Here is a 19,677-nt window from a genome sequence, read left to right as displayed (position 1 = left end):
GCTCTTTTTCTCTGACACCCACATTCAGTGTGTCCGCAAATCCTGAGACTAAGAGAATATATCCAGAATGTTTACTCCTAAGCACCTCCATTGCAGCCACCATGATCCAGGCCATTACCGTCTGTCACCTAGATTACTGCGTTAGACTCCCAATTGCTGCTGGTGGCTCTCTCCCTCACCAGAATAAAAGCCAGTGTCTTTCTAATGACCTAGTGGCCTTGACTCCCATTATCTGCCTTCCCTCATCTACTCTTTCCTCTGGCTCACTCTGCTGCAGCCACACTGGCTGCCTCCCTCTTCCCTGGATACACCAGGCACGTTCCTCTATCTTAGGGCCTTGGTCCTGACTGTTTCCTTGCCTGGTATATACTTCTCCCTGTTTATCTGCACAGCCTGCTTCCTTGCCTTCTTCAGTTTTTTTGCTCAGTTTCATCTCAGTGAGGCTTTCCTTGACGCTCTGTTGAAAGCCGTATGTAGGGATGGACACATGTGCACACGTCCACTCATACATATACTTGTGTCTCCTTAGAATAGTTGAATGAAAAAGAATGAGTGAAATGAAAATGACTCTTGGGATTTGGGCTTGGGTAACTGGACAAATACCATTAACTGGGATGGAAATATGAAATTAGAAGAATATTAAGGTAAGGGATGGGAAAATTATTTTAGATATGTTGGAGGGTGAGGATGAAAATATTTGTTTTGAATGTATGAGTTTAGAGTTCAAAAGCAATGTCTGGGTTAGTGACATACATTTGGGACTTAGAAGTCAAACTATGAAAGTTGAAATGAGGAAGAAAGAGTAACAAAAAGGAAATGGCCAAAAAATAAGAGAATCAACAGCGTGGCCTAAGGTTAAAAATTAACGTGGCACATGTGGCAGAAATGCAGGCATAAGAGAGGTTTAGGGAACAGCTATAGGCACGTTGGAAGGAAGTGAGACCAGGAAGAGGAAAATAAACTATTGAGAAAATAGGTCACAGATTTGAAGATTTCAGTGAGGCGGAAGTGTAGGTGTTATGACAGGTTTTGAATAACCAGGAGAGAAAAATTATCTGAGAGTATATTTAAGTGTAGTATATATAGGAGCAGATATCTGTGGTCTTACCATGGAACTGAGTGACAGAGGTGACCCCTCTTCATAGTTGAAGGGTCACAGTTACTCATAAACGTTTATCCTTCCTTGACAATCGCAGGACCTTGAGGTGAAGAACACTGTGTGCCAGTTGCTGTGGTCAATAAACAGTGCGGGGGATGGATTAAATGAGACGGCCATAGGCCAGCAGCAGGCAGGCTGGAGGGTGAGAGAGCCTGAGACGGAAGGGGTTTACATCAGGTGGAGGAACAGTGATTGCAAGGCCGAAACTTCATGAGGTCAAGGGCTGTGTCTGTTTTCTCACCACACTTGTCCCGGTGTCTAGTAGTGTTCTATCCATAGTAGGTGCTCAGTAAGTACTTTTGAGGGAATGAATATGCCAGAAGTCCGTACGAGAGATAGTGACTTGAGGAAGAGACAAGTATAATGATAAAAAGAAGTAGAGGGAGCAACTAAGATGTGGTTGAAAACGCAGGGGAGGCTCTTTTGATTCTTGGTGTTTCAAGAAAATTAATATAGATGTTCAGGGTATAAGCACAACTTTGAACGTCTTTTTTGCAGTGTAATTACACTGTCGTAAAAAACCTTGATTTTAAGGAGTGCCTGGGTGGCTCAGTCAGTTGAGCATCCAACTCTAGATTTCGGTTCAGGTCATGATCTCAGGGTCGTGAGATTGAGCCGTGTGTTGGGTTCTGTACTGGGTGTGGAGCCCACTTAAGATTCTCTCCCTCTCTCTCTCTCTCTATATATATACATATATATGTAAAAATATTGATTTTGAAAGTGATTTTCCCCCTTTAATCTATTTTGTTACCAGAAAAAAAAAGTGAACAAGAATTAAAAGATGAAGAAATGGATTTGTTTACCAAGTACTACTCAGAATGGAAAGGAGACAGAAAAAACACAAATGAATTCTATAAGACCATTCCCCGGTTTTATTACAGGGTAAGTGTTATCTAAGCAAGTGTCTCATGGAGTTTATAAATGAGATGTTAGCTTTTAAAATGGGATCAGAATCTTTTATACAAATAAATAGAGATTGTACTTTAAATTCTATATGTTCTTTCATTGTAGTTGATTTTATCATTGTTTTGGAATGGATAAAATCTCAAGTTTTATATAAATTGGTATGAGAACACAAAGTTGTCGCTTGGCCCCCTTTGTTTGAGTTACAGGCTTTTTCTTGTGGGTCTCAGTAGTAGGTATTCCGTTGGATCATGTGTCAGGCTCTTTATAAGATTTAGGTTTACTTGGCTGATCACCATTTTTAACTTTGTCTTTTACCCATGTTCTAAGGTAATACATTTTGCTTGAGGTTAAACTGAAAAATAAATTAAAATGGAAAACTTGAAGAGTTATAATTACGTTTCCTTGTGCCGAAACCATAAAGAAGTCTTTGAAAAAGAGAATAGACGACAGGAAGACCTTAAGAAAGCTGCTTACAGCTGAAATTGAAGGCAACTGAAAAGAATAAGACCTATTTCGTATTATGTAAAATGTGACCACTATAGAAGAGTTAACTGTGAAATTTTAGCTGAATGTCTCTTAAACTTGCTACCTTCTAAACTCAATTATAACAGTATTTACAAAGAAAGTAAACATTCTTTCGCTTGCAATGTATTGATATAAGTGAATTATCTAGATAGTTGTAACTTATTTCTTCAAGTACAAACCTTTGCCAAGTGAACCATTTTTATTGGAAACTTTTCTGTAATACTATTTCCCAGTCTTTTAAGAATTATATGACTACGGGGGCCTAGCTGCCCCAAGGTCAGTAGATCATGTGACTCTTGATCTCAGGGTTGTGAGTTCAAGCCCCATGTTGGGTGTAGAGATTACTTAAAAATAAAATCTTAAAAAAAAATTATATTACTAAATCCATATTTGTCATGGAAAAGAGAAAAAACAGCTGATATTTTCCCATAACATTGCACAGAGATGTAAATAAATATTTCTACATGAATCCTTCTCCATACTTCTGTGTACACGTGTGTTTAACAACAATGGGATCATAACAACCCTACTTCTCCCACTTTATGTGTTTCATACTTTCTTAAACAGAGCCCACTAGACAACTGAAAATTTTTGATAGTCTGGGGGAACAGGAAGGGAATTGATGTTTATTGAGTGCCACTGTACTTCAGAGCACTTTATATTCATGATCTCATTTAATCAGAATTATGAAATAGTATTTTATCCAGAAACAGCCCTTAGATGTTGACATGACCCCATTTCTGAGCCCAGGACCCAACTTTCCTGTACTTCCAGTACCAGCCTTTTGCCTCTCCCGTGTGGTTCCTGAGGGAATTCCCTTTTCCCCTGTTTCTCTCTTTGACCTCTCCCAGATCCCATATAGTTTCCTGTCTGCAGATGTGGATTTGTGGGATGTTCTTTCTGTTTCTTCCCTCTCTGTCTTCCCACTGCTTTGGAGAAACCACCTACCATCTTTGATTACCACTTCTGTCCTTGGCTGGTTAGCTGGTTGACTAGCCACGGGAGCACAGTCACAGTTTCAACCCCAGCCTCACCTGCTAATGCTTCCTCCTTTTCCATTCCTTTTGATGGGAGTGATGGCATCTTAGTTCTTGGAAATGAAAGAACGAATTTGGACTATGGTTACTTAGCTACATTTAATGGGGCAGAGATATAGACAAAGAAGAAATCCTCGAAGCAAATTATTTGAGGTCGTGCTGGAATGAGTCATTTTAAAGCCCTGTTTACGGAAATCACCCAAGAAGTAAGGTCATTCAAGCTCAAAGGGCATATTTTGCTAAGACTGTGAAGATTCAGTTAGTCCTAACTTAATTGTATGTCAGTCTAAGGTTATGGTGGAAAGAGTATCCTAAGAATATAAAATGAAACTTGGGCTAGACTGTTAGCTCTTTGTAGGCAGGGATCTGGCCTTGCTGATTACTGAATCCTCTGGGGATCTCTTTTTGTTAAATGAACTTTTTAAATGCATGATAACTTGAAGTTAAGCAAAATTGAGATACAAAAAGTAATTTGAGGCAATGCAGTATGTAGTTATTTTAGGAGGCCAAATATATTTTTACATAATCCAATAATAGTCTAGAATTTAAGTGTAGAAATTAACTCTAGTGTATTTTTAGCTGCCAGCTGAAGATGAAGTCTTACTACAAAAATTAAGAGAGGAATCCAGAGCCGTCTTTCTGCAGAGAAAAAGCAGAGAACTGTTAGATAATGAAGAATTACAGGTAAGAGTAGGATTAAAGTTTGCTTTGGATGTTGGCCATTTCTTTATTTGTACTAAAGTCATACAGGATCTCAGGGTGTCTTAATGGAGCCACTACAGCAGAGTGGGTGACTGCAGGCCCTGGAGCAATGATTCCTATCAGAATCAGCTGCAGAACTTGCCTGGGCACCATCTCCCAAAGATTTTGTTTTGTTTTTTAAGTCCTTAGGTAATTCTAATGTGAGGCCAAAGTTGAGAACCACTACTATAGGTCAAACTTCGGGGGTTCACATCCTAGCCATGGTCTGTGACCTTGGGCAATGGACTTAACATTTCTGTGCTTCAATTCTCATCTGTTACATAGGGATAACAGTATCTATGTGCATCACATAGTTATATGGAATAAAGAGGTACCATATATGAAAACTTTAAACTTGGGCATTCAATAAACGCCAGCTATTCATATTATATTATTAGCAATCAAAGGGATAATAGGGAATAAGATTCATCTAAATATTAAATCTCTGCTATCGACTGTCATTTTAGTGGAAATAACACATTTCACTGATGTTAAATTTTGCTTTGTTAACTGTAACATCTTCATTTCTGCAATTCTCCTAAGAACTTATGGTTTTTGCTGGATAAGCACCAGACGCCACCTATGATTGGAGAGGAAGCAATGATTAATTATGAAAATTTTTTGAAGGTTGGTGAAAAAGCTGGACCAAAGTGCAAGTAAGTATAATTAAGTATAATTAACAAAGAAGTATGTTATGTTAAGCATTTTAAATGCCTGAAATAAATGTCAATGAAAATATAAGTCAATCGTGTGACAGTTTGAGTCCATTTGAGTTATTAATGAAATTTTAAAATTATTTAGTCAAGAAAATTACATTGGTATGAAGTTATTAAAAGAAATAATAGTTTATAATATAGTGTATTTATATATTATACGACTATATATATAGTACATTTATTTACAACAGTAGAGGCTTTCATTCTTTTGTGGGTTTTTTAGCCTTTCATTCTTAACATAAAACTCAAAGATGTATGACTTAATATTTTAAGTTTTGAACTATGGTTTTCACTTTGATTTTTTTCATTTTGATTTTCAATTGTTTGAATTCATGCTGTTTGCCAATTCAGTAGGTCTGCTATGTTGGCAGATGATTTTAATCTTCATTTCCTTTCCTTAGGCAGTTTTTCACAGCAAAAGTCTTTGCTAAACTCCTTCATACAGACTCTTATGGAAGAATTTCTATCATGCAGTTCTTCAATTATGTCATGAGAAAAGGTGATTTCATTTTCCTTGTGTTTAAACTCCTCTTACTGGGAACCAAGGAGGTTTTGGTACATGCTTTTACCGTATTCCTTCTCTATGAAACAACTGTAAGTTTGTTCGTAGTAAGTTTGAATCAATAGCAGAACTTCTTTCTTTTCTTTTCTTGTGAAAGAGAGAGCATAGAGAGCGGGCGGTGGGGGTTGGGACAGAGGGAGAGGGAGAATCCCAAGCAGGCTCCATGCCCAGCAGGGAGCCCGACACACAGCTGGATATCAGGACCCTGAGATTATAACCTGAGCCAGAATCAAGAGTCAGATGCTAAACTGACTGAGCCACCCAGGCAACCACAAATAGCAGAATTTCTTACCTTTTGACCCAGATTTGTTTTTTTATTATTCCAATTCTCTCGTAGAGGAACTTACTAGAGCTGAGATTTTCTACTATAAATTTGGGTTCATTATTATAAACAAAACAAAACAAAAACATGTATCCTAAAGATACTAGCTAAGAACTATATATCAAAAGCTAAACCAAGAGTTTTAATGTATGGTGATTTAAATTATTTTAATTCACTGGTAATTCTGTTTTATCAATATACAGTTGACCTTTGAAGAACACAGGGGTTCGGGCACTAACCTTCCATGCAGTTGAAAATCTGAGTATAAGTTTTGACTCCCCAGAAATTGAACTGTTAAGAGCCCGTTGTTGGCTAGAAGCCTTACCAATATCATAAACAGTTGATTAACACGTGTTTTATATGTTACATGTATTATATACTATATTCTTACAATAAAGGAAGCTGGAGAAAAGAATGTTATTAAGAAAATCATGAGGTGGGGTGCCTGGCTGGCTCAGTCAGTGGAGCATGCAACTCTTGAGTTTGAGCTGTGAGTTTAAGCCCCACGTACAGTGTAGAAATTACTTTAAAAAGATTGGGGCGCCTGGGTGGCACAGCGGTTGGGCGTCTGCCTTTGGCTCAGGGCATGATCCTAGCGTTATGGGATCGAGCCCCACATCGGGCTCTTCCACTATGAGCCTGCTTCTTCCTCTCCCACTCCCTCTGCTTGTGTTCCCTCTCTCGCTGGCTGTCTCTATCTCTGTCAAATAAATAAATAAAAAATCTTTAAAAAAAAAAAAAAAAGAAATTACTTTAAAAAGAAAGAAAGAAAGAAATTCATAAGGAAGAGAAAGTATGTTTACAGTACCATACTGTATTTGGGGGGGGGGGACCTGTATAAGTGGACTCACACAGTTCAAACCCATGTTGTTCAAGAGTCAGCTGTGTTACGGGTTGAGTTGCCGGAGAGGATAGTTCCAAACTCAGAATTACAACATCAGATTCAAGTTCTTATTAAACAACTTGGAGTTGTTATGATTCATTTCTGTAAGTTCCATAATGATCTATGAAGTCCTTTGTGTACCATCTTTAATTAATATTTAGTCACAGTAGTTAACCTCAGCAGAATAAGAATAAATGCACCTTCACTGAAGGCATAACATTGCACTCACTGCCCCTTTTTGGTGGACACCAAGTTTAGTGGGTAAAGAATATTTTCAAGGGCATCAACTTTATTGTCACTGTAGGCAGGGTAGAATTGTTGATACCTGCCATTAATTCTATGGTATATTTTGATACAAACAATTTTGGGGTTACTGAATTAAGTAATATATGTGTGTGAAGAAGTATGTTTGTAGAATTATTATTTTGTCCCTCTAATCTAGCTGTTTATCTCCTTTTATCCATATATATGCTAAAGGACAGATCTTAAAATTACATTTCATCTTCTTATTTATTGTCAGTTTGGCTTCATCAGACAAGAATAGGTCTCAGTTTATATGATGTTGCTGGACAAGGGTACCTTCGGGAATCTGTAAGTATTAACCTAGTTTAATAACTGCTATAGACACCAAAATGTTAACAGTAGTTATCACTGCATGTTGGGATTACAGATGATTGTTTTGTTTTTGTTTCTCTGCTTTTATTAGTTTTTACAAATAATGTGTTACTAAAAATCTCTAAAAATGTATATTGACCACAAAAATTCCTTTTTAGATTCTTTTTCTCCAACTTTTAAAAATAGCTTTTCAAAGGAGAAAATACAAAGAATGTAGTGTTTTCACAGGATTAAAAATCATTGAAGAAACAGGAAAACTTTTGGTTATTCATGAGCGTTATAAATGTCAGGGGCAGGAATTTTTCAGGCTGACAAAGATCATTAAGTTTGATAATGTTTTTAATAAGGGAATATAAAATAGGCCATGATTTCCCAAACTCTTAATTCACGGTGACATTAGTATCTCAGTAATTTTTGCATAGTGCCTCTAGGTCAAAAGAAATACCTACCGGTTCCATTTATTAGTTAGTTTTTTTTTTTTTTTTAAGATTTTATTTACTTATTTGACAGAGAGAGAGACAGCCAGCGAGAGAGGGAACACAAGCAGGGGGAGTGGGAGAGGAAGAAGCAGGCTCCTAGTGGAGGAGCCTGATGTGGGGCTCGATCCCATGATGCCGGGATCACGCCTTGAGCCGAAGGCAGATGCTTAACGACTGTGCCACCCAGGCGCCCCATTTATTAGTTCTAAACAATTTATGAACGTATTCATTAAGCTTATTATATTTGCCATTTGAAAAAACATACACATAAGTTGAAAGTAAGTAAAATTTTTGCTTCATTCTTAAATTAGAAATACTAATTGCATCTGTGCCCATGGGGCACACTCTATGGCCAGTCAAACCTGGCAGTTAGATTGGGCGGTCATCCTCGCTTCCTGTTCCACACGAACTTTGTGTGGTACTTGCTTTATCACAGCGACCATCAAGAACCTAGCTTGACAAAGATTGATGTCATCAAAAGGCACGTATCTCGGTCATTGTTGAAAATGTGTCTTGAGCTCATAGCTCTAGCTTATAGCCACATCTATTGTGTACTCTCTGGCAGATGTCACTGTTTCCCCGAAATTTTTAAAATATCCTGCTGCACCCCTGTGAGTTTACTGAAGCATTCCTGGGCACAATTTGGGAATTATTGGTTTAGTCTCTACATTGCTGGTGGGAGTGTAAAATGGAGAGGGGAGGTGGGAAGTTTTCTCCTCCCCATTTGTGTTCTCTCTTGCTATCTCTCTCTCTCTCAAATAAATAAATAAAATCTTTTTAAAAATTAAAAGATTTTGAGAGAGAGCGAATGAGCATGAGAGAGCACAAGCAGGGGGAGGGGCAGAGGGAGAAGCAGACTCCCCACTAAGCAGGAAGGCCAACTCGGGACCTGAGCCACACAGCCACCCCCTTTTTTGTTCCTTTTGAATTTGGAATTATGTAGGATATATTGCTTTTTCAAAAATGTTAAAACCGAAATAAAAAGCAAAACAATATAAGTTTTACCACTAATGTAATTATTTTATCATTAAAATACTATTAAGAGCTGAATAATTTTTAGTCCTGAAATTCAACATTCCAGTATCTAATGAAGAAACAAGATCAGACAGTCCACATTTTAACGTTTTGATTTGTTTTGTTCTTTCAGGATTTAGAAAACTACATATTGGAACTTATCCCTACTTTGCCACAATTAGATGGGCTGGAAAAGTCTTTTTACTCCTTCTATGTTTGTACAGCAGTTAGGAAGTTCTTCTTCTTTTTAGACCCTCTAAGAACAGGTAAAGAAAATCTTAGATATTATAAGGATATTATTCTAAATCTCAATAACTAAAGTTTTGAAAATGTCATTTATTTTTCTAGTATGTCATTGCCTTTAATATATAAAGATCTTTTATGATTTATTTGCACCAACCAGAACCAGCTGTGTGACAGTGGGCATGTGACCTAACTCTTAGTTTCTTCATCTCTTAAGTGACGTATGAACTGGATAACCAATGACTCCCTCCGGTTCTAAGAAGCCAGTTATTCTGACATGATTTGCTATCCCTGATATATAATACACTGGAGAGATGTTTTTGATGAAAGATATGAAGCTTTAAAATATCAATTGTGTGATTACTCTTCTAAAATAATACCTTTATAAAATTGAATTCCTCTTTTTTAAAAAATGAAATTGTGTTTGTTCTTTAAAGGGAAGATTAAAATTCAAGATATTTTAGCATGCAGCTTCCTAGATGATTTATTGGAGGTAAATATGTTTTTTAAATACTTATAATTATATCACTTGACATTTACTATCTTCTAATTATATCTCTGTGTTTATTTAGTTAAGGGATGAGGAACTGTCCAAGGAGAGTCAAGAAACTAACTGGTTTTCTGCACCTTCTGCCCTAAGGGTATATGGTATGGTTCCTGTCATAATGCTAAAATTTGAATGATCCACTCCTCAGTTAATTAGCGTTCAAAGGACACTTTTATACATAGGCTAATTTACCTTAGGATGAAAGTATTCTAATTACCTTAAGAGCTAGTATTCTAGATTACTGAAATTTCCTTGTCATTTTCTTACTCTTTAACAGAACATACGGAATGTAATTTGATCCTTTGACTCAGGAGCGTCATTGTGAACATCAGTTATTATCTTGCATTGTGGTAAAATGCCACTGCTATCAGCCTCCACAGTGGCAAGTGTTCTGGGGACTGTTCACTCTTTACTTTAAGTTCGTTAGCTGCTACATTGTTCTCTTGGGTGATCTTCTGACTCCTTTTGTCATCCTTGATCTCTGCTTTCAAGAGCCAGCATTTCAGTGCTTTTTATTGACCCCTGTCTCTTTCTAATTTTGAAACCTAGGAAAGTTTAAAAGGTTGCAAATTGAAAACAAATAATGATGGAAATGGCCCAAAGGCCATGGCTTTATGCAAAGCTGAAAGGCTGTTGTGCTAGGGAGCACAGGGACAGCTGATCTTAGGGCACTACCCTAGGAAAGTTTGAAAATCAAAGTATTGACCAATAAAAAGAACTACTTGTGTTTGTTCTTTTGTCCTCTAATTAGAATTTTATTTTAGTCATAAATGTCTTTTTATCATTTTTCTTCCCAAGGCCAGTATTTGAATCTTGATAAGGATCACAATGGTATGCTCAGTAAAGAAGAACTCTCCCGCTATGGAACAGCAACCATGACCAACGTCTTCTTAGATCGTGTTTTCCAGGAGTGTCTCACTTATGATGGAGAAATGGTAGTAGTTTAAATCTCTGATAAATTTTAAAAATTTAGGCTCCCAGTTTCCACAAACCCTTTTCTTGATGTGATACAGTATTATTTTTATACCAGTATCTTTAAAAGTCTGAACTAATCAAATTGTGAATTTTGAAGACTTTTAAGGTAAATTTGCTTAAAAACATTATGGACTCAGGACAAATATAAAATTTTAATACTTTGTTCATTTCATTATCAGTGTATTTCTTTTTTAATGTTTCAAGTTCTGTTTTAATTCCAGGAGTTTACAGTGTAATAGTAAGAATTTAGTGATTCATCACTTCCTACAACACCCAGTGCTCATCCCAACAAGTGCCCTCCTTAATACCCATCGTCCATTTAGCCCATCTCCCCTGCCCACCTCCCCTAAGGAGTATGGATTAGTGGGGGAAAAAATCTGAAAAGCTGGCAAATCCTATTGACTGCTTTCATATAGATGGTCCATTCATTAAATTTCCAGATCAGTGTACCATGGATGCCGTGATTTAAATCCAAGAATCGGGTTGTATTACTTTCTGTAAGTGGCTGTATTAGTAGCTAATGATTAACATGCACCTGTCCTTTTATCACAACAATGCAAAATACGTAAGGAAATTCTACCTAGCATTTTAAAATCACCATCCTTGCTATTAAAAACGTGTTAAGAATGGGATAAATTACCAAACCAATGACACTTAAGAAATGGCCATATTGGGGCACCTGGGTGGCTCAGTCGTTGGGTGTCTGCCTGTGGCTCAAGGCGTGATCCCGGCGTTTTCTGGGATCGAGCCCCGCATCAGGCTCCTCCGCTGGGAGCCTGCTTCTTCCTCTCCCACTCCCCCTGCTTGTGTTCCCTCTCTCACTGGCTGTCTCTGTCAAATAAATAAAATCTTAAAAAAAAAAAAAAAAGAAATTCTCAGAAGAGAATTGGGGATTTAGGTTTTATCACTTAGCTTGAATAGCAGTTTTCTAAATTACACCATTTTTAGTCAGTGGTGTAGGAAAAGGGGGAAAGGGGGAGAAACTCTGCTTTGTGACTCCTGCAGCTACAGTCACTGTCTACAGGCGACAGTGAGGAGCTCGTAGTCTACTAATGACCTCTGGTGAATACAGTCAGAGGCTGCAGCTATGGGTGGAGTTAGACCATGACGAGGCTGCATCTCTTTAGCTCTTCATACTGCAATTTATGCAAAAAGGAATTCTTCATCTTAGCCTAAAAAAACTTTACAAGAATATAAAAAATTTTTTCTAAGTGGAATCTCCAAAGTGTTCTTTTCATCATGCAAAAAAAGTAATGAGTATCCCTTTTTTGTAGAGAAAGCTTTGTTTTCTTCATGTTTTTCTAGCTTCCATTTTGTGTTTTGCCTTTTTTTGGAAGAGAACAGTTTCAGTTCACTGTATAATATTGGGTATTCTTAAGATAGCTTCTTGTTGGAAATCATCTGCTTTTAAAATGTTTAAATATTTCAAAATAGCTATTTACATATACTATTCAAATATACTATTCTATTCATTCCAGATAAACTTTTTTTTCCAAACTGACTATGCTGAAGATACTAATTTAGTGGCATTGTATAACAGCTTAGTCACTGTCCTATCCACTTCAAAGTCATAATAAAAGAAAATTACTCCTTAAGACAGCAGCTCTCATAAGAAAATGAGCTATGTCCCCAATATTGTCCTGTACAGATTAACTGCTATGTAGAATTTCTAGAAACCAATATTAAGTATACAAATGGATATCTCATTTCATATTTTTTAAAAATTGCCATTTTTATGAAAGACTCTTGACTCTGGGAAACAAACTGAGGGTTGTGGAAGGGAAGGTGGGTGGGGGGATTAGGTAACTGGGTGATGGGCATTAAGGAGGGCACGGAATGTGATGAGCTCTGGGTGTTATACACAACTGATGAATCATTTAACGCTACATCTGAAACTAATGATATACTATATGTTGGCTAATTGAGGGGTGCCTGGGTGGCTTAGTTGGTTAAGCATCTGCCTTCAGCTCGGGCCCTGATCCCAGGGTGCTGGGATCGAGTCCAGCATTGGGCTCCCTGCTCAGCTGGGAGCCTGCTTCTCCCTCTGCCCATCCCCCCTCATGATCTCTCCCTCTCTCTCTCTCTGCCTCTCAAATAAATAAAGTCTTAAAAAAAATATGTTGGCTAATTGAATTTAAAAAATTGTCATCTTTGGGGGCGCCTGGGTGGCACAGCGGTTAAGCGTCTGCCTTCGGCTCAGGGCGTGATCCTGGCGATCTGGGATCGAGCCCCACATCAGGCTCTTCTGCTATGAGCCTGCTTCTTCCTCTCCCACTCCCACTGCTTGTGTTCCCTCTCTCGCTGGCTGTCTCTATCTCTGTCGAATAAATAAATAAAATCTTTAAAAAAAAAAAAAATAAATAAAAAAAAATAAAAAATAAAAAATTGTCATCTTTGATTTAAAATAGCTTCAGATCATTAGATATTCACTTGAAAAGTTAATTCCACACAAGGCTTCTAATGAATGTCACTTTCCTCTCTGTAGGACTATAAGACCTACCTGGACTTTGTTCTTGCGTTAGAAAATCGAAAAGAACCTGCAGCTCTGCAGTATATTTTCAAATTACTTGACATTGAGAACAAAGGCTATCTGAATGTCTTTTCACTTAATTACTTCTTTAGGGTAAGTCTCATTTGTGTAAATGAGTCATTGTTCCTTAAGATATACTATTTGATTTAAATTACCTACTTAGTAACAATTTTATCTAACTTGTGATGTTTAAATATAACAAAGAGGTTTACTAACAGATTTTGTTATTAATATTTGTTTAAGTAGCTCCATGCCCAGCATGGAGCCCAACATGGGGCTTGAACTCACAACCCTGAGATTGAAACCTGAGCTGAAGTCAAGAGTCGGACACTTAATTAACTGACTGAACCACCCAGATGCCCCAATTTACTAACAAGAAAATCAAGTCTGCTTTTAGTTTCTTCTGTTTTTAAAAAATATAAATAGACTAAATCAAAGCTGATTTGATCAGTTGTAGAACATCAAAGTGTATAAATATGTGTCGGGTTATACTAGCCACTGAGATACAGACATGCATGAGAAATTCTGTGTTTTGGTGATCAAAAACTAGTGTGTAAAATCCTTCAGAAGCTTCAATTAAACAGTTAGAAAAGGTAGAAGTTTTGCAGACTTTGATAGTAGTAGATTCTTTTAAATACTGTGCTGTAAAAAATAAAAATTATTAACTTTAATAATTTTTAAATTATTATATGCTGCATTTCAGTATGAAAAAAGATTTGCTGAAGTGCTTATTTTGTGCCTTCAGTGGTCTCAGAGAATAACATGATGAGTTCTGAGAAGGGAAATTTGATTGTATCTTATCTGATAAGCATTCAGATGCACAAGGTGTAAAAATAGGAATGTCTGCCCTTTAAAGACCAATCATTCCTAAATTTGAATGGAGACTTTTCTATTTGGCGGAACAGTTTTGTACAGTAGTATTTCACTCTGTGACCTTATTTCTTTAGCTAGTTTTTAGAAGACTGTGTGATTTTTTTATATGGTTAAGACAACAATAGGAAGAAATGGCTTTTTTTAAGCAATAAAAATGACATTTTCCATCTTTGTCGTAAAACATTTTTTCCCAGAGGCTTTTCCTTTTCCATTTAAAAATCTGGGATACTTTAAAAATAACTATTTGGTTTCTGAGTTTCATAGTATTTAAAATTCATAGTTTCATGTTAAATTCCCTAAAACTTCCATAATGATTTCCTAGATAGTAATGACTACAAATATTAGTATAAATTACAATCACAGTATTAGGATACATTTTTTTAAAATTGAATCCGTGGCTAATCTGAGAATATAATACCAATTTATCATAGGGATGCCCCACTTTAGGCAGACCTATTAAATGAAAATTCAGTTTTAGGAAAACAAACAAATTTTGGAAATTAAACACTCAACCCTTTTTCATAAAGACTTCTTTACAGTATATTCTCTTAGAATATTAAATTTTGTTTTTAAAATATTTTATACATGCATTTATTTTATCAAAGTATTCAGGCTTGGTTGTATGGGTTAAGGTAAATACTTACTGGTGCTGAGTCCTGCAGTCCTAAGCTGTTCGTAGAGTCTTTGTCCATGAATATCCCAGTGATAAAGGTCGGCCTAGCTGGTGCACTCTAGATCGTATCTCCGGGTCTCCTACTCCAGTGGCTGTGAGTATCCTCAGATTCTCACCTACTCCAAAGAGAAACCTATGCACACGCTGATACCGGTGGCACCACATACAGACTAGGCACCTGCAACATATTTATTTGACTATTTACCAAGATTTTTAAGCTTCACATTCTCTAGTGAATGTCTCTCACCTAAAATAGTTATTAGTCCACCTGGATCACAGTAGTTTCTTCCGCTAGTGGTTTTGTTTTGTTTTGTTTTGTTTCTTAAAGGTTATAAAAGAGAGTTTGAGGGAGGCTTACCTCCATTTTTTTTTTTTCTGTCAAGTACAAAGCAAAGTATAGGGTGGGAGGCAGAGATGGCAGATTGGGTGTCTTAAAGAATGGTGAAGGTATGAACAGCATTCCTGGAAAATGCAAGGATCAGGCATAACAGAGTAACTGCTAGGCCATGTAAAGGCCCATGTGAGGCTGGAGACCATTCCTATATAGTAGCAAAAATCTGTGGCCTCGTATACTTTTTTCTGGAATTCTCAATAGCAAGATATAGATCTAGAAAGGTTGATGGTTACACTGATCGTTGTTTAAATTTTGCTGACTAGATGTGAAGCAAGGTCAAGGAAGTTGAGAACACTGGCAAGTGTGGTTGAAATGATAAAGCTTGTGGTCTGATAGGAAAGGAAGTGGGACTAAAAAGGGGCCATGGAACAGGAAGGGGGCTGTGGTCTATTTTTTATTTACAGACTTATTCCTACCCATACAGGCCATACAGGAACTAATGAAAATCCATGGACAAGATCCTGTTTCATTTCAAGATGTCAAGGTTACCTATTCTTTTCTTTTCTTTAAGTAAGCTCTACACCCAGTGTGGGGCTTTTGAACTCTCATGACCCTGAGATCAGGAGCCACAAGCTCTACTGACTGAGCGAGCCAGGCGCCCCTTACCTTTTAATATACGTGATACTACTTGCGACGCCTGGGTGGCTCAGTCAGTTAAGGGTCTAATTCTTGGATTTGGCTCAGGTCATGATCTCAGGGTCCTGGGATTGAGCCCACTTCGGGCTTTGTGGGGAGTCTCCTTCTCCTCCCTTTTTCCCCTTGCCCCCCCTCCCCTGCTCATGCGCACGCACGCGCACACACACACGCACAAAGATAAATAAATAAATCTTTAAAAAATAATACACATAATACCAGATAATCACCTATATCATGTGAAATTTTATATGAAAGAAACTTATGAATATGAAGTACTGAATCGAATCAAGTATTTGCTATTATTTATTCTGAGCAATATTTAAATCATTAGAAACTGAGACCACACTTGGACTAACGATTTGTATGGTTTATGATTTTAGCATTGTCAGACTGTACTTTCATTGGAAGCATTCATTCATTTTGATTGAAAATGAAGAGAATCAATACAGCCTGCATCCTTTGGCAGCCTATTCCAGTGTAAAATGAATTTTTATCCTGGTAACTACAGTTGACCCTTGAACAACACAGGAGTTAGGGGCAATGTCCCTCCCCCACGCAGTTGAAATCCATGTAGAACTTTTGACTCCCCCAAACACTTAACTACTCAGAGCCTACTGTTGACTGGAAGCCTCACATAAACAATAACATAGTCATTTTGTGGTTGTTTCATATACTATATTCTTAAAAATGTGACTGAGAAAACCATAAGAAAAGGAAATGCATTTACAGTATACTGTATTTATCAAAAACATCCACGTCTAAGTGGACCCATGCATTTCAGACCTCCGTTGTTCAGGGGTCAACTGTATTTAGGTTTGGGCACTTTTTAAATCTACTTCAAAGGTCTTACTTGCTTTTGTATTATTAAGGAGCTATCAATCCTACAATATGAAAACGACCACTATTTGAAACACATGCTAATACTTTATTTTAGTAGTCGGACTTCCGCCAACCGTGAAGAACCTACGGTACCCAGTACGATTCAGGTTCAGGTTACAGACTGAAATAACCCATCCAATTTTAATTAAGTGTAAGCTAAAGTAAAGGACTATTTTGGTTTAATATAAATGAGACAAATCTGAAACTATCCAATAGGCAACCTAAGAACTAGTAATTTTAAATTGCCACTAACCTAGAAAAGGAAGTTTCATAAACATAAAAGATTAAAAGCTCGTACCTTTCATTTATATGAATTATATATATATATATATAAACTTTTTTTTAAAGATTTTATTTATGTATTTGAGAAGCAAGAGAGAGATTGAGAGAACGAGTGGGAGGAGGGGCAGAGGGAGAAGCAGATTCTCTGTGAAGCAGGGAGCCCGATGCAGGACTTGATCCCAGAACCCTGGGATCATGACCTGAGCTGGAAGCAGATGCTTAACCAACTGAGCCACCCAGGCGCCCTTAAAGATTTTGTTTATTTTTAGAGAGAGAGAGAGAGAGCTTGACCACGCAAGCAGGGGGAGGGAGAAGGACAAGCAGACTCTGCACTGAGCAGGGAGCTCGAGCTCACAACCCTAGATCATGACCTGAGCCAAAATTGAGTCAGAGGCCCAACTGACTGAGCCACCCAGGTGCCCTGAATTGTTCTAATGTTTTAAAAATTTGCCTCCTTAAATGCCACTAGAGCCTCTGAGTACAAAAAGATTAGAAAACATGTACCTAATTCCTTCTAAATACTCATACAGTATACCACATAATATAGAAGTATTTACATCTATTCCAGTAAATTTCAGCACAATTTCATTGTCATTCTGGATGACTAATTCTTTAATATGACTAATTCTTTAAAACTGAACCTCCCCCATCCACCACCCATCTTAGATCCAGAGTATAAAAAGTTGACATCTATATTGGAAATGAAGTTTTGTCACTATCTTGGCTTTGGAAGCATTTATGTTTTTAGTTGGAGCTGAGTTTGCACTTAAAGGAAGACCTTACTTTACCACCAATTAAAAGACAATAGAAAAGTTGAAGATACTTAACACATATTCAAAGAATACTGTATTAATTTTGCCAGTAATTAGCTATGTAGTTTGGATTAGATTAAACTCTGAGCCTCAGTTTCTTTCTCTTTTAAGATGAGGAAGAGTGGGGCGCCTGGGTGGCTCAGTTGGTTAAGCGTCTGCCTTTGGCTCAGGTCATGAACTCAGGGTCCTGAAATCAAGTCCCACATCGGGCTCCCTGCTCAGAAGGGAGCCTGCTTCTCCCTCTCCCTGTGCCTGCTGCTCCCCCCTGCTTGTGCTTTCCCTCTCTCTGTCAAATAAATAAAATCTTAAAAAAAAAAAAAAGATGAGGGATAGCTATTACATACCTAAGGAATCTTCCAATAAAATTCTGTGATTGTACATACAGAAAAGGAGTTGCCTGTGTGTGAACTAGAAAAGAAAAAACTAGAACAAAAAATTTTACATAAGCTCAAGTGCCAGCCTTGAATTTCACATCATTGTCTGATACAAATTTAGTGGATCAGATACCAGATCTCATTGTGTTTTTCTCTCTCGCAGGATGAAATCTTTGACATGGTTAAACCAAAGGATCCTTTGAAAATCTCTCTTCAGGATTTAATCAACAGTAATCAAGGAGACACGGTCACCACCATTCTAATTGATCTGAATGGCTTCTGGACTTACGAGAACAGAGAAGCTCTTGTTGCAAATGACAATGAAAACTCTGCAGACCTTGACGATACATGATCTCTCAAAGACTAGACTGTGTTCATTAAGATAAGCTTGAATGCTGCACGCAAAACCTTTCAAGCACAATCCTTAGAAACAGCCTAAATAAAACACTTTATATGCCTATAAAACACAGCAAACGTTTTGGTTATTGGAATGCTGGTTGCAGTAGTTTGGAGGCAATAGGACCAGATATTGTTTTAGGAGGTATTAAATTCTTGTTCCATTTAGCTCAAATATGGTATAAGTGTGATTTGGTAAAGGTAGGAGTCTACTTTAAATCTGTATAATCTTTAGAAATAAAGGAAGTTTTCACGGGATAGTTCTGACATTAGATATAAAGAATTCAAATACTTGAGGGACAGTTTATCTGTGTTCATTTAACCTTGACTCTTCTAAAGCATTATCTGTATCCCAGATCATAAACTTCCCATTCATTAGAATAGAGCCATTTCATTTCTGGGTTAGAAGTGTTTGGAGATGATGTTTCTTTCTATAGGATGTTTTTATTCAAGTTAATATTTCACTTTAATTAAAATCACTGGTATAAAACAGTCTGTCTAGCTTTAATTAACTGGTACCAGGGTCACATTTTAGAAAACTCAACTCCATTTTGTTAAGGATTTTTGTTAGAAAATTTGTTAATTCAGTGTAAAGGTTCTCAATTATACTGTTCTGTTTCATTTTTTTATGAGAAGAAAGATTAGAAGAGGGTAAAATATCATGAACTATGATCCAGAGGGAATAGTAATTATAAAAAGGGTCGAAAAGGAAGGAAAAGTAAAAGAGGCTTAAAAATAAGACAAAACCATTTAATTCATTTCTGGGAAATTTTATAGTTTGCATAAATAAAGTATAAAAATTTAAGGCACAGTGAATGACTATATCAACATTACAAACTGGCCACTGTTGGACAATTAGAGAAAGTAAAATTTAAGAAACAAAACTTTCATAATCTTCCTTCTACAATGAGAAAAGTTTCTAGGTAAACTTTCAGATCTAGTGCCTCTAGGGAGAAAAGATTGAGATCATCATTAGATATGCATGCCTTCACTGGATAACCCAATTAATATCTGAGTTGGAGGTCCTATCTCAAATGAAGTTAAAAACATTAGAAGGAAGAGAGGTCAGGTTAGCATGTTTTAGAGCTACTGGTAAACTATAAT

The 19,677-nt window shown here is 37.0% G+C and overlaps 1 protein-coding gene across 4 annotated transcripts in view; it reads left to right on the top strand.

Annotated features, from left to right (window-relative positions):
• PPP2R3C (protein phosphatase 2 regulatory subunit B''gamma) overlaps positions 1-18,637 on the top strand; it is a 21,490-nt gene extending 2,853 nt beyond the window's left edge. For 3 of the 4 annotated variants that reach the window (XM_008694157.2, XM_008694140.2, XM_008694148.2), the window contains exons 2-13: positions 1,914-2,041; positions 4,207-4,311; positions 4,912-5,024; positions 5,486-5,583; positions 7,372-7,442; positions 9,093-9,225; positions 9,640-9,695; positions 9,775-9,850; positions 10,548-10,684; positions 13,210-13,347; positions 15,619-15,678; positions 18,341-18,637. In XM_008694157.2, coding sequence (XP_008692379.1) covers positions 1,914-2,041; positions 4,207-4,311; positions 4,912-5,024; positions 5,486-5,583; positions 7,372-7,442; positions 9,093-9,225; positions 9,640-9,695; positions 9,775-9,850; positions 10,548-10,684; positions 13,210-13,347; positions 15,619-15,678; positions 18,341-18,529 — 1,304 coding nt within the window. In that variant the 3' untranslated portion in view covers positions 18,530-18,637. The remainder of the gene's footprint in view (positions 1-1,913; positions 2,042-4,206; positions 4,312-4,911; positions 5,025-5,485; positions 5,584-7,371; positions 7,443-9,092; positions 9,226-9,639; positions 9,696-9,774; positions 9,851-10,547; positions 10,685-13,209; positions 13,348-15,618; positions 15,679-18,340) is intronic. The other variant, XM_008694164.2, reaches the window with a different exon arrangement.
• The last annotated feature ends 1,040 nt before the right edge of the window (positions 18,638-19,677 follow it).

The sequence above is a fragment of the Ursus maritimus genome, unplaced genomic scaffold (assembly GCF_017311325.1).
Source record: "Ursus maritimus isolate PB19 unplaced genomic scaffold, ASM1731132v1 scaffold_36, whole genome shotgun sequence".
NCBI classification, from domain to species: domain Eukaryota; kingdom Metazoa; phylum Chordata; class Mammalia; order Carnivora; family Ursidae; genus Ursus; species Ursus maritimus.
This window is presented reverse-complemented; position numbering and strand designations above follow the sequence as displayed.